The sequence below is a fragment of the Amphiura filiformis genome, chromosome 17 (assembly GCF_039555335.1).
Source record: "Amphiura filiformis chromosome 17, Afil_fr2py, whole genome shotgun sequence".
In the NCBI taxonomy this organism is placed as follows: domain Eukaryota; kingdom Metazoa; phylum Echinodermata; class Ophiuroidea; order Amphilepidida; family Amphiuridae; genus Amphiura; species Amphiura filiformis.
Window position 1 is genome coordinate 6,748,632 of NC_092644.1, and position 21,867 is coordinate 6,770,498.

Consider the following 21,867-nt stretch of genomic DNA (forward strand, 5'->3'; position numbering starts at 1 on the left):
TTTGGGCCGGATCGTAAATGGAGAAATGGCCAAAAATCTGCCGGTGGGTGATTTTTGCACAATTTGGGTTTGTTGCGAATTTGGGATGTTATTAATGTTAAAAATATTGTCTCAAAGTTTCAGACCGGAATATAACTGGTATCTTGTATTTTTTGAAACATTTTTCAAGTTAATTCCTACTTTCAACATTGTCAATAATATTTTTAAAGGCCGATATCTCAATTTCCAATTTTTTAATACCATAACTTCCGAACTCAATATCTTCTCTTAGGAATGTCCGATTTCATTGGGGAAAACGGCGTTGTGGAGCAAAATATCTCTTTATTTAAGATATGAAATAACCTCAAAATTCATAACCTGCCCAAAAGTGTCTCCTTTTGACATGACACGTCACAAATAGTCCCTTTTGACTTTCAATAGTCCCTTTCCATTTTCAGTAAGATATGCTTATATTGTTTGTGACATGTTATAAAATACAATCTGGTCAAATTCAGCAAGTGTGATTTATATTTACCATGGTTGCATGCCCGTAGCCAGGGGGATACTCTTCCAATGCTCGGGTTTTAGCCCCTATCATTTGTGCCACCCGAATTCAAAATTGCCAACATTGACCTGTGCGGATCATATTATATCATATCAACTTATAATATATACTTTCCTGACAGTATCAGGAAGTTATAGTCAAAATGCACAATCTTCAACATTTACATGTGAAGTGAAACCATGGAATTGTCAGTGTTTCTTGAAAATATAAATATTTATATTATATGTGAATGAATAATTTTGAAACGGGTTTGATTGTGGAAACAATGTGAAAGATTTTTGGATAAATATTAGATTTCTGATAACAATTATGGCTTCGAATATTCAAATATATACAATTTCAGCACCACCCTGTAAATGTGCATTACAAAAAATTAACTTAAATGAAACCAATTTTATGTGAATTGCAAAACTTCTAAAATAGTGTTACATTCCTACATACAAGGCTACATATCAATTGGTTTCAGTTTTCAGTATAAAGCAGTATACAGACTTTTTATTGTACGTACAATATTGTATGTACAATATGTACGTTATTTAATCTATTGCCATTCTATTTCCAGTAATGTTTAAGTTCTAACGAATGTTTGATGACATAAAATCGATAATATATTTCTGCTAGATATTGTATGTAACATATTATCGATTTTTTAGTCATCAAACATTAGATTAAACATTACTGGAAACTAAATAAATAGATAAAATAACGTACATATTGTACATACAATATTATACGTCTAATACTCGAGTCTGAAGCGCTTAAGTCTAGCAGCAGTTTCCAAACAGCTTCAATTTCAGTGTATCATTAACTTGAGTTGTGATTTATAATAATTTACTAATGAGCTGTGACTGAATTGAGTACAAACTGTGGCGGCGCCAGGAATTATTTTTTGGGGGCATTGGGCGGGCAAAGTAAATTTCAGGGGGGGGGCAAAATCAACCAATTTGGGGCAAGTTGCTTCAAAAAGTGAAAATTTTTGTAATTTTGAGTTTTTACTGGGGGAAAACAAGGGGCAAGAGTTCTGACTGGGGGATTTTGCCCCCCTCCCACCCCGTAGCGCCGCCACTGAGTACAAATCATCATGGACTGTGATGTCACATAGGGAAAATAAAAAATATTAAAATTGTGACATGATCTGGTCCATAGAGGCCAAAGGAGGCATTTTTGACAATTGAGTTACTATAATTATTACCTTATACAAACATTAGGCTATCATACTGAAAACACTTAAGGTCTAGCTTACTTGGTTCTAAAGTTTTGCAATGTCATTTTCTCATATATATTTATTGTTTTTACTCCATATTTTTGCCTTTATCTCAATTTCAAACTTGCCGCCTTTGGCCCCCATGGACCAGATTGTGTCATATTACGTTTTGTTACCTGGAGAGATTTGATCATGTCTCACCTCCTTTTTCAACCAAATTGACGGTAATAACTCTTGTAGCGAGGGATCAACATTTAACCACAAATTGCCTCAGGCAAAACTCACTTCCTGGGAACTAAAAACTACACAAGGTCATTTTTATGTAACTCATTGACCCATTTGTGTTAAATACTGCCTCTAGCTATAATGACATCCTTGTGATCTGGTCAACTCATTGACACATCATACGAACCTCGGGAGGGAATTCAATTTTTGATCAGTTCTCTCCAGGTAGTGAAATGTAATGACAATTAAAGCAACAACAAAAACCATCATCTATGTATTGTTTCGGTAACAAGCCATAGCCAGAAGACGACAGCGGTTAAGAGCGGCAAAAGATGTAGATGAGTGATCAAAATTCCAAGGACAAATAATAAATGACCTTTTGCTCCCTTACTCCTACCTACACTTTTGCTCAACTTATAAATGACAACAATTATGTGGTTTTTGTTACTGCCACACATCGTCATCATCCCTATATCTTCGTGTTAAAAATTGCCGTGATAGTACAGCGAATCCTCTCGTTTTTTTAACAGCTACGCATCGCGATTTTGTTCGAGATAGGCCGACCGACTCAGGCTAAGCATACCATGACTATCATATGAGATACCACAGCGTTTCTATATTCTACACATTATTACAATTTGTGCATGCTCTAGTACCCCATATGATGTTTCTATTACAAGTAAAAAATTTGTTTTCAGGTAAAACCAAGGTTTTGTTTCCAGTACACTCACTCGAAAAGCAGTACACTAATTAGCGGGGCCTTGCAGCTTGCTGTGGAAATCCAATGTAAAAATTGAGATATATTTAATTTTGAGAATGACAATTATACTTTATAGGTATAAAGGAATGCATTTAGCCCATTTAGTTAAGTTCCTGGTGCACGTCCTATAACACAATGCATATGGAAACTTTCTTTATCTGATGTCATTAATAAAATATTGATTTCAGCGGAGTATTGAGCTGTATGGAAAAAATATTTATAATACAGGGTGTTGACACTGTGTGCCTTGTCATACAATAAGTTCCAACTTGCGCTCGTAAAAATTCATATAAGAGTCGCACATTATGTAAAGCGCAACTAACTATACTGCACCAAACCATTCCATATTGATCTATGATGTTATGATTCATGCCATTTGTAAGTTGAACAAAGTATAGCTGGCTCTGCCCCCAGGCCCGTACACAGGATTTCATTGGGGGGGTGCTGATTTTGAAAAAGTGGATTTTTTTCTGGGGGGGCTATTTTGTGAAAAGTGGACTTTCTTCCCAAAATTTGGACCTTTTTGTCAAATAAAAGCGTAAAAATCTTGATTTTTTTTTTTGCTCATCACGCACATTCTGAAATTTTGGGACGTTTTGTATACTTTTTCAAATTGGGGGGAGGGGGTGCATCACACCCCTGCAACCCCCCTGCATACGGGCCTGTCCGCCCTGATCTATTATTGCATTTTAATAAATTGCAATTGCCCAAACACACACTCACAAACATACTCCTACTTGTAAAGACTGGCGAACGAGAACATAGGATTTTCCAAATGAAGATCTTTAACTTGGACTTATCTAAATGAGAACTTTTTATACCTATATTTGGCAAGAAGCAATTTCTAGATATTTCAGATAATACCCCAAATGCATCTTTACATCTTTTCAGTCAGATGAAACTATAAAAACAAGATATTTTTTACAGGGGGGCAGAAAAAATGAAAGAAAAAAGTGCCCCTCTGACAAAAAATGAAAGAGAAAATCAGGAGGGCAAAGGAAAAGAAAAGGGGCAAGGAGCCCCTGTTCTACCAAAATTCAGCCCAATCATGGGCCAAAATAGTATAAAATACACAAATTTTGATTTTACTAATTTTCCAACATTTTGCGTGAGATTTACTACCTAGGAGTGAGATTATATTACCTTGGCGTGAGACCGTGAGAAGGTGACCCTTGCGTGAGACTCACTGCCAATGCGTGAGAGTTGACAGCCCTGGTAAAATACCAATTTTTTTGCGCACGCACATCAACCAAATATAGCCTTTTTTGGAAGCTCGAAGAAATACAGTCTCTATGTATTGTTTGATGCAACTGTATTTTTTTTGCCCCCTCCCCGACCAAAAAAGCTGACTACGCCCCTGTTTGTTGTACACTGCACCTTGGACCGTCCACACATCATGGTACACTCATGACTGGATAGTAGTTTCATTGTTGGCATCACTTGAGGTAATCACTCCCTCACACACAAACAAACATACACATTTACTACTTATTAAATATAAATAATTCAAATAACCCTACATTAGGGGCTGTCATTTTCTTTGGAAGGGAGGCCATGAATATAGGTATATAACCATGGTCAATTTTTATGACCTCCAACCCTATTGTGGGTTGCAATTTTTATATCACCCCCCCTCTCAGGTTGAATATTTTTATGACCCCCCACATGCACATTCAAATTCAAAACAAGTTATTCCCCAAAGGTCAAGAAATGTATTTCTTATTTGGCGGCTCGGGTAGCGTGTTAAAAATATGATTACATATAGTGCAATGAATCTGTGTGCATTGAGTGCCAGGAAATTTTGGTTGTAAGTGGAAAGATTTTTTGATAAGGGGCTGTGCAATAATTATGAGCCCCCCCTCGGCCCGCCAAAAATCTTTGCCCCCTTGAACATGCCAAATTTTGGGATCCCAATTTACAAACCTTAAATGCTTTAGATGTATGTTGCGGCGCAGCAAGCATGAAAATTGCATATTTAAGCGTTTCCGTGCCGTTTTCCTAAGCCTTTTAGAGCGTTTTATTAAAAAGCGCCCCATGAATGTGTGCCAAAATTGTTTCCCCCCCTCTCAGCTTGCCAAAATTGCTTGCCCCCCCTTTTGGCTCACCAAAAATGTGTTGCCCCCCCAATTTTACCCTCCCCAGGGCTCATAATTATTGCACAGCCCCTAATTTTATGACCCCTTATTTTGGGTGTAGAAAAATTATGACCCCCTGTATTTTTGATATTTATGATCCACAGTATATTTATGATCCCCTTTCCGAAGAAAATGACAAGCCCCTTATCCAATGTACATTAAACATACTACTTTTTTTACCATGAAAATTGCAATCCTTAATACGACTTTATTCGTCGTCTGCATCACATACTGTCATATCCCAAGAAGCTCCCTTTTGTTATTTTTGTATCAATTGTAATGAGAGACACTGCAAAATATAACTTCATATATTTATTTTGAGGTATTATAGAAAAAGCGCAGTGATTTATAGTGCGCTACACACAGGCACAATGCCTAGACGTTGATCCACAAGCCTTGGCACACTTTACAAATCACAATATTAAAATCTCATGTCCATTCATAAAAGAAAGAAGTATGCTGAAATTATGAAATACAACAATGATAATGAAATTCACACAAGGCAGCCTTTTGAGATACAACAGCATGTGTTGCAGATGATGAATTGTCTTTAGCGAGTTGTACTACTCATATGGATTGTTATTGCATCTTTCCCAATCAGTTACAGCAGAATGGAATGCGTTCCACACATTAGGCAGATTCACACAAACAGTTCCGCCACCTCGCTCACTCTGGTGCTCCTGGAATCAAAGCAAAATTGTATCACATTAAATGAAATAGTATTATTTAGCATTGTGCCCAAATAAATAATAAGGGTCGGCTTCAAAACTCAACTGCTGGTTGCCTGCCGGTTCCATCCGGTTGGAGCTGGTTTCTATTGTTCTAAAAAATGGAATATGGTTCAACCACTGGTCAACTGGCAGTCGAGTTTTGAAGCTGTCCCTAACAACATGACCAAGGTAATACTTCAAGGGGCAAATCAGTGATTTGTTAAAACCAGATCACTAAAATTCATCATAATCCTAATTTTGTTATTTTTTTGGAACAAACATAAGTGTGCTACTGAATTCTTTTTCCCTTCTAACTTTCCAAAAATCGCTTGAAAAACAAAATCTTTGTCTGGTTTCATGCCTATTGTTTGATTGTATATCCAGGGTTGCAAAAAAATTTGACTGCTAAATCGTGGGTCAAATAATCAAAAAGTTGCCCAATTTTTTCTTAACCATTGGTTTCGATGGAGCAGGAACTTTTCAAACAATAAAATGCACCTGCTTAACCCCATGAAAACTACCTGCTGATTGGCCAAAAAGAATTTACAATTATCAATTGGACCAATCAGCAACATTGTTAGAATAATTTCTCCACACAAAAAATTGGGGTGAATTATTTGCAAAGCTCCATTCTGATTGGTGATTAAAGTGAAGATATCATGTAATTGGCCAATCAGAGGCAATGTTAGATCGGCAGGTAGTGCTCAGAGGGTTAATATTTGTTTTGTACATGCAAAGAAAATTACCTGTCTATTAATTCCACCAACACACGCCCATTTGATGTTGGGAGAATTGGTCGTAACAGCCCACTTGGAATGGTCTTTGGTTTCCTTGATAGCCATAGATGATATACTAGATTCTTTGACATTGAGAACCTGTTGTAAAATATAATAAAAACTATAGTTAAATCATAGTTGACTTTTAGTTTCATTCACTGTGGGAATGTGATCTGTTGCTTAGGCCAAGTAAAAAAAAAAATTTGTTTCATGTCCACCTCCCTCCTCGCTTTCTGGAATCAGTCAATATCTTTTTTTTTTTTTTTTTCAATTTTCATATTCAATATTAAGTTTTTCACTTTTGTAAAATGTTAATGCAGATAAACAAGTTTATTAGTCAGCATGAACAGTTGCAAGTGTTTTTGTGGAACTCTAAGGGGTCAAAAAGGCCTCATCGTTTTCCTAGCAGATGCTGAAAACTGCTAGCAATGTTAATTTTACATGATAACTGCTATATTTTGTCAATTCAGCAACACAAAACACCTCCCTCCTCACTATTTCAAAAAGGTGGGATGTGAAACAAATTTTTATTTTGATGTGGCCTGTTCAAAACCAACTGATGAGTTTTTGGATCACTTCCCTTGGGTCCTTTCACTTCCCAAAGCAAAAACGTTTTCTAATCTCATTTCATTTTAATTTCAAGAAGTTTAAACTGACTTTCAGCACCAAAATTCACTAACCTTGAATTTTCGATGTGTGACACACATCCTCCTCAGAAGAAGTCCTAAGATGTTCTGATGAGGATGTGTGTCTTATTTATTTGATGGTATAGCCTTTGAAGAAAGATCGCTCCAACAAAACAAAATTTCACTTATTGTTCTTTCTTTAATGGTTTCTGTGCTGACCATAGGTCAAGAATATTTACAATTCTGAAAATTTTTAATTAAAAAACTATTGAAACTTGCAGTTGACATCCGCATGGAGAGGGTTAATTATGTCTTTGTACAAACCTTGTAAGTCATATTACAGCAAGAAGGAAGTTTGCCAGCTCCATCCTGCCAAGTTTCTGTGTACAGGTCACTGCCCAGATACCCAATAGGGGTATACTGCCCAATAGCCTTTGAAGAAAGATCTCTCCAACAAAACGAAATTTTGCCTGATTGTTCTGTCTTTAATGCTTTCCCTGCTGCCCATAAAAAGTCAAAGTTTTAAGGTATTTTCTCAAAATCACCTCTAGAATCACTGAACCAATACTAGGCTTGTTTGTACTCATTTTAATGCATTTTTCATGCTGATTCCAAATATGGTCATGAAAATTTACAATTCTGAAATCTTTTAATTAAAAAAATGAAAACTTGCAGACGACACCCACATGGAGAGGGTCAATTACATCTTTGTACAAACCTTGTAAGTCATATTACAGCAAGAAGGAAGTTTGCCAGCTCCATCCTGCCAAGTTTCTGTGTACAGGTCACTACCCAGATATGGTGCCACCCATGACGAGTAAAGATCTAGGTACAAGCATTACATTTCATTTACAATTAGTATTGCTTGTAATAAGTCAATAGTACGTGTAGGTCTACAATACATGTATGGATATTCTCAACCCTTAACTCCCTTCACTGTAGTTCACAAAATATATTTTGATACCAGCAAACATTTTGGAATATATTTGGGAACTGAGCAACCCAGCCTGTTGGGCAGATAGCACCAACCCAAGGCCTTGCCGTCTAGATTTTAAAGGCAAGTGGTTATTAATTACTCGCTAGCATGAAGCTAGGCGACTGGTCAAATTTGAACAAATATGTCATTTGGGTACAATCATGTAGAGCTTCGGTCTTAAAATGGTATTTATGTTGAAATGCGAGCAAAGCTTGCCAAAATGTGTAACTTTCTCTGCTTGAAGGGGGCACAGAATTTATTAAATGCTGAGTTGGCTGACTTTGGGAGATTCGCAGTGAGTGATATGTAGTGTCTATGGTGAGTGGAAAATCGCTCACTAGAAATCGAGTTTGGGTGAGCCGTGGTGAGCGAAAGCGATTGCTCGCCTCAAACGGCAAGGCCTGCAACCCCCTTGGAGGAGGGACTGAACTACTGCAAAACAAAACCAAAAAAACGGACTAAAAACATAAGAACCCTTAAAAGAGAATCCCTTAATTGGCTAACCATATGGCTGGAGACCCCCCCCCCCCACCCCCGGACAAATGAGTATTACTCCCGCCAGGCAAGGCAGCTCAGTCAGATGAACATCAACTTTAAATAAAATTATATAAATTTTATTACCTGCATAGAACTTGGTAAACTTTGCAAAACTCAAAAACTGTTGGCCACCTTTAGTTTTGAGGACAGTAGTTCTATTCCATGGTTCCTGTGTGACATGTTTGTTATTCAGACCATCCACTAGACTAGGTAGACCTGAGGTTAATGTCTCTGGCATCTTCATATCATAAGTAGAGGGGTATGTATAGCGTAATTGTTTACCTAATTAGAAAAACAATACATGTGATATTAACCGGCAGTTCTTTGTAATTATTTTTGTGTTTTAAAACATTGAGTGCCCCTTGAAATGACTTTGCTACTCTCTTAAACTGGCCAATTGAATTTCAATCGTTTAACGATTGATGATAGGAATCAGTCGATTGAAAAATAGATTGAAATGGTTTTTGGTTTGACCCTAACTCTTTTTGTAGACTGATTTCACTATGCAATCATGTGTTACTCCTAATGTACTGCCAAATGGTATGTGTTGCATATGTTTGGAACGAGATTTCAAACATTTTTATTTTTAGAGTGAATATTTTCAATCTTTTTTTTAACTGAAAAGGATTTGTCCCTAATTCGGGATAGTAAACGATTGAAATACAATGAAAATCAATCGAAAAAGATTTGCTCCTAACTTTATATTATATTACTAAAAGATTGAGAATTACTCATTTTGATTGAAAAAAAAGTTTGATAATTCAAATCACCCGACTGAATATACAGTCGAAAATTATTTGCCCCTAATTTGGGACGGCAGAAGATTGAAAATTCAATCTTTTTAATGGAATATTCAATCAGGCAATTTAAGAGAGTAATTAGGTCAAAATAAGGGGGTACTACACCCCTGTCCAATTTTGTGCCTATTTTGGCATTTTTCTCAAACATTATAGCGCACTGATGACAAGTAAGATATGTATATTATAGGAGCAAGGACTACAACTACTGCACTGAAAAGTCAGCAACTCAAAGCAAGTAGTTATTGATTTATTGATCAAATATTGGTTTTCCCTCATTTTTGACTGTAACTCCACAACTGTTGTTTGTGCTAAAATAAAATGTCCAGTGCAGTAGTTGTAGTCCTTGCCCCTCTTACTTGTCACCAATGCGCTATAATTTTTGAGAAAAATGCAAAAATATGCACAAAATTGGGCAGGGGTGTAGTACCCCCTTAAATATCAAGGTTTTCAATATGCCTACTCTAACTCTTCTCTGTACTAAGATAAACACACAAAATAATAACTTATCTTGCTTATTGCTTCCTCAGTGTGTAGTATGTGAATGATGATCAGGTCATTATAGAATAAATGGGGCCTTATAAGCATTTTGTGTTCAGGTTCCACTATAGGCCTACTGCACATGTCATTGAAGCCTTTTAAAGTGATTTGGATTTAAGCTTTTAAATTACCTCAAGAGTTATGTACTTTGATGAAATAGATACCTACAAAATTCTAAGCCTAATATGCTGCATTTTTGACAAAATCCGAGATATTTTGTATTTCGTTGGTTTATTGTTGTGATTAAAATATACATGTAAGTCAAACGCATACATGATATAACACTGTAGGTACACGGCATCCAGGAAAGCCACGATTCAACACATAAAAGAACTCAGCCATGATACCACATTGGCAACATTAAGCACTGGTATTAAATAGTGATTTTCTTTGTTTTGCCTAATCAGTTCCGTTCAAAATTTAAAATTGACATAAATGACAGTGAAAACTAACATTTTGTGGAAAAGGTCAAAATACATTCTATCTATACTATCTATTTGTATGGAAATGTTATAACATCGTTTTTTATGGTTTATTAAATGCTTATACCACTGACTTTGGAGACATACCTCTGCGTTAGGACGATGTGATGTATAATATATTCAAATAATTGAAGTTCAGCAAGTAAGCAACAACAAAAATGGAACAAAAAAGATGATTAAAATGTAGATACATGTAGAGCCAAGTATAGGTCAGAAAATGCAGATTTGGCAGTTATAACATCACTTCATTCACATAACAGGTTTACCAAAGAAACATTAATTAATTTCACAGCAATTACACAATTGAAACCTTAAGAAATTAATAAATTTTCAAAGCTTATCATATCAGTGTGTTAACAGTATTATATTATGAAATAACAGCACTTAATTCCCATAACATGTATACCAAAGAAACATTAACACAGAAATTCACACAGCAATTTCACAATGGTAACATAATCTGGTCCATGGGGACCAAAGGGGGAAATTTGAAATTGAGATAAAGGCAAAAATATGGAGTAAAAAACCCAAAATATGTAAGAAAATACAAATCACAAAACCTCATAACTTTTCAGGGTACACAACATTGGTTAAAGCAGCCAAAACAAAAAAAAATAACACTTTGATGTTTTGCAAAAGTTCATTCTACAAATCATATACTTTGAAAACATGCTTGATTTATTGTTGTTAATGAGTTATGTACGTTTTACAAAAGTGTTGTTGTTTCAGCCCTCTTTACAATATAACTCAAGAACCACATGACTTACAAAAGTATATCTGTGATATTTGAATTCTTCTACATGCTCGATGATCAATGTAATTTAAAGCTCACTACCGTTTGCAAGATCCTGTGAACTACCAAATCACAACAGTTTAAAACAGTTGCTAACTTTAAGAACCAAGTAAGCTAGACCTTTGGTGTCCTCAGTATATGATAGCCTAAATATGTTGTATAAGGCAGTAAATTAAGCAACTCAATTTTCCAAAATGACTCCTTTGGCCCCCATCGAGCAAATCATATCATAATTGAAACCTGCAAGAAATATTAGTTTATTAAAATTATAAAAATAAATTTACAAAGCTTATCAAATGAATGTGTTTGTACAGTATTATATTATGGCCTTCTTTAACAATACAACTGATTACTAAGGTCCAGTCAGGTCAGTAATTTCATGATAAAAGCCAAAATTCAATGGGTCACTTTTGCACAAGGACAAAACTCTTGCAATTTACACATGATTTAGTAATTGTTATTGTTATCAACAATACCTGATATCAATTCACTTATATCAAAATTGATATTCATGTCAGACACTTGTGAACTATGAAATGAATATTTTGTTGGGCTAATTTGATAATTGTCCAGTGCAATTATTTAGACAGTGATATGACACCTTTAGAGTGTATACCTCTTGACATGACAATATATGTAAGGTCACACTCAGCTCAATTGCCTATCTGCTTGACACCTACTACATCCCAAGGAAATGATAATTTCTTCTTGGTATAAAAATGGCTAGGTGCTTTCAGGAAACTTCATGTAGGCCTATATCTTCAATACAAAAGGTCAAACTTTTCATATGTTGGTTGAATTTTCCTCCCAGCTACATACACTTTAAAGGGGCATTTCATGATCCACAGCCTCATCCCCCCACTTTTCACAAAAAAGTTGAGATGTTATACCACTGGAACCTCTGACTACATTATGTACAAAAAAAATTCTTGCAGATTAATATATTTAGCAAAAATATCATCAAATTTATATTCGTTCTGGTGTACCAGAACAAAATTACAACACATGGCTTATGGAGCAGTGTAATGCACATAATCATGCATAACTCGCAAATGCAAAATTGGAATCAACTTAAATTTTTTGAATAAGCCTTTTTCGTGGATATACCGGTAATTATTTGATATCAGAATGACATTCCTCGTATACAGAATGCAATTTGGTGTGTCTGATGTGCTCTCAGGTCCCACAAAAAATAATGTGCAAAGGTGGGTGACTGGCATAGGCGTTGATCCCGGGGGATGGGGGGATAAATCCCCCCCAATATTTTGCCAGGGGGATGGTCCATACAATCATCCCCCATGTTGAGACCTGTATATGGGTTTCTGACCAAATTAACCTTATATTTGGCCATTTTAGCCCTAAAATTGCAAAATTGCAGTTTAGCTTCAAAATGGCAAAATTATTTGCTCGTTTCGCACGCATTTGTCTTAATCTTAAACTTAATCTGTCGCCAAAAAGTGCTGGATTCACTATACTTCAAGAAATTTTTTCCAACCCCATCCCCCCCAATGTCAAAAAGAAATCTACGCCACTCGTGACTGGGGAGGAGGGGGGGTGACGGGGTGACCGAGCCCTTAATATCCATAAAAATACTTACCAACTTCTTCAAACTGATCATAATTGAGTGTCATGCACAAGAATGTCTGTCCATTTCTCCTAGCATTGTCTGGCCATGCATAGCTGCCATTTCCACGGTTAGGGAATTTAGGTGTACTATGAACTAGCCAGAAGCCTGTGCTGGAGTCTAATGCTACAACGCCTGTAAGAAACAAATTAGAATTCTATGAATATTTCCGGAAAAAAATAAAGATATGAAAATGACCTTCTTGCTATAGCCGGTGTGTTTTCCTCAAGGCAGTAAGGGATGAAATCAAAACTCGACCGGCGGTTGACTGGCGGTTGACTGTCCGGTTGCCATTGTTTAGAACAATAGCAACCGCCAGACAGAACCGAACGGAACCGCCGGTTAACCGCCAGTCAAGTTTTGATTTCATCCCTAAAGTAAAATTAAAATTTTGTAATTTTATCAAAAAAATTATCATTCTTGAAGGAATCTGTTATGCTAGTTGGATTTCTTGTGTCATTTCCTTTCTGAAAATGTATAATTTTATATACTTATCATCTTTACTTAACAAATACAATAAAAAACAATGTCTAATTTACTGCCTCAATGAAGGAATACAGACTATTATAGTGACCGATATCAATATCTTGTTAGTTAGGTGTAGCATAATAGAGTCCTGGGGTAGGGGCAGTGTGCATGTGCCCCAATCAATGTGAACATTTTAAAAAATACCATTGAAAATTGCAGCTCCTCCACTTCAATTAAATTACTCATGCTACACCAATGTAAAGTGTTAACAAAATGGTTGATGGATAATACACAGGTCTGATTTCTCAAAGCTTAGCTATTGGTCAGGCTTTCTAATCTAGCAGGCTAACCCTACCAATATGAATCCATTTTATTGATCTACCTTTCTACATGTAGATGATGTACAATGTGAAATTGTAAGCACTAGTATATAGGACTAATTAGGCTTAAGCCTAATGACTTAACCTGACCACTAGCCATGCTTTGAGAAACAGGCCTTAGAGGTTAGAAAAAATCATAGTTTCTGTTAAATATTTTGTTAGGCTTCTCCGCATTGTCTGTTTGACCAACTCTTAACCAAGAGACTTAATCTGCATCCTCAATATACATTTTTACCATATTTGCCCCCCCCCCCACCCCCATGGACTTTCCTAACTTGCACATGTTCAAGACCCTTCTGTGCCTCCTGTGCACTACATCTTCAATAGGGTATCACTGTTTTTGTCTTTAAACCTCCACCTGAAAGCAACCACTCAAGTAAGGAGTGTGTACCCACACCCCTACCCTACACCCACCCCTCCCACACCCAACCCCCACCCCTTGCCTGGGTACCTACCTTTAGTATGACCTTTAGTATCAGATTCCCCACCACCTGGGTGTTCATCATTATACATACCATAACCCAACTCCTAATTATTTGTATGAAAAGGAATAGAAACAATCATGCATATTAATCATGCAAATTAATATCAACAATTTCAAGGCTGAATTCACAGACTCCCTGCATATCATATGCGAGGTTTCAAAACCATTGCAAATCTAACAAACAAAGGATCATGCAACTGTACACAATCTGCATGGGTATTGTCTGCAGGCGACAAATGTCCTTTTTTTTAAATTAATTCAAAAATTTCAGAATTGTAAATTTACATGACCATATTTGGAATCAGCATGAAAAATGCATTAAAATGAGTACAAACAAGCCTAGTATTGGTTCAGTGGTTCTTGAAATAGCTCTTGATATTTTAAGAAAACGTCTCAAAACTTGAGACTTTTTAGAGCCAAACATTCAATTTGAGACTTTAAATGAGCCAAATATTCAATCTATTGAAAAGTGCTACATGTATTAAGTCCACTCTATGTCAACATGCACATCAAAATTATATGCCAAATTAGGAAGACTTGTGATGGTTTTGGTAGGACACTCGATCTTGATATGTTGCAGGGTCTTGTGAAACCAGTACCTTGATGTCTGCGGGGTGGGCACATCATATTATTTTTGGTGGGTATGCTCCACTGGAGTTTTGAGGTGGTGGGTCTTTGGGAGGTGATAGCGTACTGGTAAAAGGGGGTCCTTTAGAGGTGCGAACATGTAAAATGGGTTCTTTTGGAGCTGCGAACAGTCAAAATCAAGGATCTTTCTTGGCTTTCTATTTAAGAATTGCCTAAAAAAAACCCGAAAAGTGATGTATACATGAGCAATTCAAGGGTCTTTTAGAGCTGACATTATCAAAATCAAAGGTCTTTCAGGGCTCTATTTTTGTCAAAATTCAGGGGTCTTTGGGACCATGCGCATTCCAAAAACATGGGTCTTTCCAGGGGAGCATACCCGTATGATCATTTATGTTGAGTGCCCCAGGTTTGATGTACCTTTAGTGTGCCCTTTAGTTTTAGACTCGCTACCATCCGGATGCTCATCGTTATACATGCCATAACCTAAGTCCTTCAAAATGAAAACAAAAATACACAGGAAATACTGGTAAAAATGTTTGGTGACGATGATAATGAAGATGATAATGACGGAAATGGAGTCATAGAAAAATTGATTGCTGTGCTAACTTTTCCAAGAGTAAAAATCTCAGATGACACTCTGTTAAGCCGTTAAATGATTAGTTAGTATTTTCCAAACGACCATAGCTCAGGAGTCAGCCCCTTGACCCCCTCTCCCAAAAAAAGGTAGCCACATCTAGCTCAACTTCATATCACAGGAACTACTGACGTTCAAATTTCAGATAGCTTGCATTTTTATCATACAAAATAAATCACTAAAATAACATATTTTTGCGCCCAGCCGGCTCTACGTTTCTAGCGGAATGCATCCCTAAGCAAACTTTTTCCACAGGTTTACCAAAATACAATGACTGGACTTTTGTTTGGACAACTGATCAACTGGACTGATGTGATTTGCTCACCTGATATTATTTTATTAATTTATTGATTCATCAATAATTAATCAATCAATCTTGTAACCCCCTGAGCGCTACCTGCCGATCTAACATTGCCTCTGATTGGTCAATTACATGATATCTTCAATTTAATCACCAATCAGAATGGAGCTTTGCAAATAATTCACCCCAATTTTTTTGTGTGGTAAAATTATTCTAACAATATTGCTGATTGGGCCAATTGATAATGAAAACTTCTTTTTGGCCAATCGGCAGGTAGTTCTCATGGGTTAATCAATTTATAGTTGCCTAGTTACCTGGCTTTTGTAATTTCTATACACTTGCTGAAGCGTGAAACCAATAGCCTGGTTCTCATTGTCCAACGACACATCTGACATCTCAAATGCTTGGCTATTCACATCCATGTAGAGGAACGCAGAACCGTTCTTGACACGCTCAATTTTACTGCTAGTGTCATCGGGAAGTTTGTAAACAATGAACCTGTGATAATAATTTAGGATATTTGAGAAAATTAGGTCACATTCAGGCTTGGTTTCAGGGTGATAATTGTATTATACGCAGTGGCGTAGATTTATTTTTGACATTGGGGGATGCGTGAAAAATTTTACCATTTTGAAGCTAAACTGTTGAAATATGGTGGAAATGGATTAAATTCGTGCGAAGCGCGAAAAAATTTGCACTTGGGGGCTAAAAAGGCCAAATATGTTAATTTGAAACCCACATACAGGCGTCAATATTGGGGGGATGATTGTATGCCTGGCAAAATATTGGGGGGGGGGGGTTTATCCATCCCCCGGGATCTATGCCTATGTTTATACGCGTATCCGCAGCTGACTGATGATGATGATGATGATGGTCCCTGGTTTCATGCAGGAGAAGATTTTAAACATCTGGTGCAGAAAAGGTCACAGAACCCCATTTCCATGTTCATGGGCATAGGAAGATTTGAAACATTGTGGGGGGCTAAAGACTGAAGGCCTCATTGAGGCGCGAAGTGCGGGGAGGGGGATAGGTGTGGGTAAACACACTGAACTGATTTGTATGTTGAGTCTAACAAACAAAATAATAATTGCCCTCCACTCAAATCATTGCAGGGCTCAGACCCAAGCCCCCACCCCCTCTCATTTATCCCATTTTTAGTCATTTTTATAGCATTTTACTCTTTGCCATCCCCATTTTATCCCTGCAAAATCCTGTGGGGGAATTCCCCCCCCCCCAGCTATGCCACTGAGTGTTCAATTGCTTCATCTTCTTCTACCGAGCAATCTTGAGAGAGGGATGTCTATAATTTTATACTGAGACTGCTACGTGTACAATTATAATACAGGCTTTGCCGTTTGAGGAGAGCTAGAGTGATTGCTCCCCATCAATCCCCTCAAATAAAGCTGAGGAGAGCTTTTTATTGCTCGCCTACCTTTGGTGCAACAATAATAACCACATAATATACGGTACATGTAGAGTACCGGTACAGTAAAATGCTCTCCTAGTGCTCTCCTGTAGCACTCAAGGAGAGCGATTAAAAGCTCCCCTGCAAACTTGAACATTTTATATTTGCTTTTATGATATGTAATCTAGCTCACTTACCAATCTACAGGTGCACCACTTTTATCCATACATGACAGTCCTGCAAATGATACATCACCCCATACCAGCAAAACCAAAGCTGCTACATACACAGGTGCCTGGAGACCCATAGTTTACCACTTGATGTCTATAAAATAAGTCAGATATGATATTTGTGTCATTCATCTACCATTTGTTTTGTGTTTGTCGATCTGCACCGTGGGACTGGAACAAATTTTCAAAAACATGCAAAAACATGAAAGTGTTATTCCAAGTTTTCAACTCTATAACTTCATTCACTTGGTCAGACATCTGGGAACAAGTCCTCTTTGTCCCCTTTGCACAAACGCGTGCATATCAACCAGCTCAACGAAGGGGAACTACACATTGGTTTTGCAAAGCTATTTTCCCTTGTGTGACAGCAGCCCAACCAAAAGAAAAGAATGACCTATTTCTAAAATCAGAATCAAAATCCCTAAATTACAAAATTTACTAACAGTCCAGCACATATTATTTTACACAGGGTCCAATGCACACGCTTGTCGTCGCATGCATATTACGAGATGACTACACTTTAATGAGATTTGGCAAAACATAGAGCACCGTAGAATGGGGTGAATAGGGACAGTTTTGGCACTCTCTAGATTGTAGTTTTTTTCCTGTAGCCCCATGAGCCAAACTTTTGAGGGCATATTATGTCCACCCATGATGCCTTTAATCCACCATTATAAAAATTAAATATATGTGGGGGTATATATTTTTTTATAAAAAGTTTGGTGTCCCTATTGACCCCGACTTGGGTCAATAGGGACAACACTAATCTTGATGAGGAAAGTACAACTTTGAAGGAGTGTACATGCATTTTTACTCCTGCATGGAGGGAAAAGGCACACCAAGTGAGTTTAAAAAACAATAGAAACATGTCAGGGTAATTCATACCACCATAACTGTTTAAAATCCGATTTCTTAAAAACGTTGATCAGGCTCGTCAGTACAAGAAGAGGTAGGGTAAGATGTGGTGGGGTAAGAGTGGTTGGAGTAGGTTTCTGGGTGGCAGGGCAGTAGGTGGGTAGGGTAGGGTGTTGGGGTAGTGGGATAAGGGGCTGTGCAATAATTATGAGCCCTGGGGGAGGGTAAAATTGGGGGGCAAGAAATTTTTAGGCGAGACGAAAGGGGGGGCAAGCAATTTTGGCAAGCCGAGAGGAGGGGCAAGCAATTTTGGCACACATTCATGGCGCCTTTTAATAAAATGCTTTAAAAGGCTTAGGAAAACGGTACGAGAAGCGCTTAAATATGCAAATTTTCCTGCTTGCTGCGCTTTTCGCAACATACATCTATACCATTTAAAGTTTGGAATTTGGGATCCCAAAAATTTGGCATGTTCAAGGGGGGGGGGGCAAAGAATTTTTGGCGGGCCGAGAGGGGGGGGCAAGCGATTTTTAGCGAGCTGTTTGAAAATTTTACCCCCCCCGGGGGGGCTGGTAATTATTGCACAGCCCCTAAGGGTGGTAGGGTATAAGAAAAGGTATCATGGTGGGAGATGTAGTGGATAGGGTGATGCTGGTGGAGCAGTGGATAGGGTGGTGGGGTACGGGATAAGGTGATGGGGTAGATGGGTGGGGTAGGATGGTGGAGTGCTTTGGTAGGGTGTGGGGTAGTGAGTTCTGGTAGTGGCATGATAGTATTAGGGGTGGATGAGGGTGGTAGCCTGGGTAGGGTGGTGTGGTAGTGGGTCGGGTGGTGGGGATGGTGGGTTTAGTGAGGCTAGTGGGGTCAGGGTGTGATATAGTTATTTAAGGGTGGTGGTGGTAGGGGTAAGGTGGTGGGGTAGGTTCATGAGGGTGGTGGGGTAAGGGTGGAACAGGGTAGGGTGGTAGGGTAGGGTGTGGTGGGTTAAGGGTGGTTGTGGCAAGGGTGTCCCTATTCACCCCGTATAAAGTGACATTTACCTGAAAAATATTTAAAAAATTGTTATAAAAATTCCTGTCAGAATTACTAAATAATCTTTTAGAGAAAGTTGTAGGACCTAACAGGCTAGGTCCTGGTGAATTTCCAGCTCATTTTCTAAAATAGTGGCCGTGGGAGCAGGAAAGTTTTGACCACCCCGTATTTTAGAACTTTTTTTAGATAATTTTATTTTGGACACCCTGTATCCTAAATTTATTCTTATTACATCTGCTGAACCATTTTCTAAACACTCTTTGATTGCTCTTTCAATCTGTGGAAATTTTAAAAAAATAAGTGTTAACCAAATGTGAAAAAATGAGATTTCAAAACTTTTCTCATTTTGTCCCTATTCACCCTCGTCCCTATTCACCCCATTCTCGGCACTTATTATATTAAATCATGATAATCGTGCAGCAATGGCATCATAGCTATAGGGCACATGCCCCCATAGAGAAAATGCCAAAGGAAACTTGCAGAAAAATGGCTTGTGTCCTCCCCCCATCATGGTTGGTGCCCACCCCCCCCACCCCCATGACTCATGCTCAAGTTATCATGCTACACCACTGTCATGCAGCCTGACCTGACAAATGGATAATTTTTCATAGCTAAGATAACAAGAATTATGTATATAATTAGTTGTACAGGTAACCCATACTGTAGTAGCTCTGCACAATGGTATGGGATATTATTTAGGGTAAAGTGGAAAAAGCTACTGCAACACAATTGCACAATTTCAATTAGAGTTTGCACTAAAAAATACAAGGCTCCTGTAGCTTAAATAGTACATGTTTGTCATACTATTAATTATACATTTTCTTGTACTTCTTGCCTAAAAAACTCCTGTGCTTAATAAAATTGTAATTAATACTCCATTATTTATCCAGAATAAATAAAAATTCATTAGCACATGATCCAAATCGGCACACCCAAACTGAGGCGGCACTTCAGTGCAAACTTAAATAGGGCAGCACCAATACGAAAATGTCATACCGATAAATGATGTGTCTGTTTTGCCTGAATTTTAAGTTTGCGTTGCAAACTATATAATTAGCCCGAAACTTCATGGCCTTCCTACCCTCTGCAGCCTCACAGTGTCACACAACATGCACAAAGTATAAGGGACTGTTCACAAACACTTGTTAGGGGGGACCTGATGCAAAAAGGGGGGCCCTGAAAATATTTGACCCTCCCAAATCTTCCTAGAAAAATTGAGTTTATATGCTTTTCTATGGGGTTGACCCATAATTTCCATGTCATAAAGGGGAGACCCTGAAATTTTTGACGTCTGTAAAGGGGGCCTCAAAAATTTTTCGCAATTAATTTTTGCATTCCGGCCCTAAAGTATGTATTGGAGATGTCAGTGGAAATCGTAGTGAAGAATACTGAGTGTTCAAACTGAAGGCTAAAATTACATACTTTTATGGAAATTATATAGCATTTTCAGTTAAGCTTATATAAAAAGTCAAGTTGATGAAGTTGACAAGAAGAAAGACTGACTCACCATTTATCAAAATCACCAATTCAATTGCCTGTGAACATTGACTGCATCTGAGTCGCAGACCTGAGCAGAAATGACCTCAAATAGCAAAGTAAAATCTCAATCTGACACTAAATATCAATGCATGCATTGAATGACCACCATGCAAAGAGCATCGGCAAGGATTATTAAATCAGGATGTGACACTTCGTAATTTGCATGTGTCCAATTCATATGTTAATAGCATATTGTTATTAAAATGATGGTCTGACCTGGCTAGAGGGCGTTAATATAATAGACGTTTGATCAAGGGACAGAGTAGTTGCCGTTTGTATCGGCTACCGAACGAAACATAATTATTATGCACATTCCGACCAGACTAGCTTTGCCAGGCAGAGTAGGCCATGACGCGTAGGCCTATGTGCCGATTGCCGAACGTACATTTTAAAGTATTTGCATAACTCTTTTGCATGAAACTGTAATTGTCATCTAAAACAGACAAACAAAAACAATATTATTTGAAGTTTTAATTAAATTACCATGTAAATTAAGCGGTAATTTACCGACTCACAACACTGACATGAATACAAGTTTTAGTATTATTTAATAATATTATTTCCTCTATCGTTTGATGTACAATGGTACAGGTTGGGGGGGGGGGCAAAATAGTTTTGTGGGGTCATAACAGTTTTAGGTCCATTAACTTGTGAGACCGGGGGTCAACAAAGTTTTGGGTTCACGAAGAGGGATAGGGGGTTAAAAATTTGTAACACGAAAAATATATTGTCCCCACCAAAGTATTTCTGAACACTCCCTAAACTTAGTTGATTTTCAGCAAATGTTATTTTTCAGTGAGTTTTGCTTTTATTCTGTGTTAAATTATGGCAAACGGAAACAATCAAAATATGATGTAGCAAGGAAACAAATACTATAATCGCTCCTGGGTGTCACCCATGCATACTTTTTGCATACCGGTAGGGGCCTATTGCCAATCACAAAGTTTGAAATTGTAATTGTTATGTAGGCTACTCCCTAACAGAATACGTTTATAGGCACGCTGGCGAAGTGACGTAGGCCTACTTAAAGTCATAATGTACGATCTTTTTTCAGAATTTACCTTTATTTTTTTCAAAACCGATTTTTTGGCATATTTGTAATACTTACACATGTTCTAACTTAAATCTATGAGCAAACTGTCAAATTCGTCCTATTTGTAGTAAAACGGGACGATTTTCTGTTGGTCCGACATAAAGTCATAATTTTAGATTATGACTTTAT

The 21,867-nt window shown here is 37.5% G+C and overlaps 1 protein-coding gene across 1 annotated transcript; it reads right to left on the reverse strand.

Moving 5' to 3' along the window:
- Positions 1–5,338: 5,338 nt before the first annotated feature.
- On the reverse strand, positions 5,339–20,761 carry LOC140136887 (plancitoxin-1-like). Its single transcript, XM_072158508.1, has 9 exons — positions 20,614–20,761; positions 17,187–17,390; positions 15,899–16,082; positions 15,067–15,139; positions 12,703–12,864; positions 8,578–8,775; positions 7,699–7,805; positions 6,325–6,453; positions 5,339–5,548 (listed from the first exon to the last, which is right to left on the reverse strand). The coding sequence occupies exons 2-9, from the start codon at positions 17,294–17,296 to the stop codon at positions 5,432–5,434; spliced, it is 1,080 nt and encodes a 359-aa protein (XP_072014609.1). The 5' UTR covers positions 17,297–17,390; positions 20,614–20,761; the 3' UTR covers positions 5,339–5,431.
- Positions 20,762–21,867: the final 1,106 nt, after the last annotated feature.

Coding starts and splice junctions, on each gene's coding strand:
- LOC140136887 (XM_072158508.1), bottom strand. CDS start 17,296: ATGGGTCTCCAGGCACCTGTGTATGTAGCAGCTTTGGTTTTGCTGGTA. Junction 8,776..12,702: donor TGATCAGTTTGAAGAAGTTG/GTAAGTATTTTT, acceptor TTTTCTAATTAG/GTAAACAATTACGCTATACA. Junction 7,806..8,577: donor GTTTACCAAGTTCTATGCAG/GTAATAAAATTT, acceptor GCTTGTACCTAG/ATCTTTACTCGTCATGGGTG.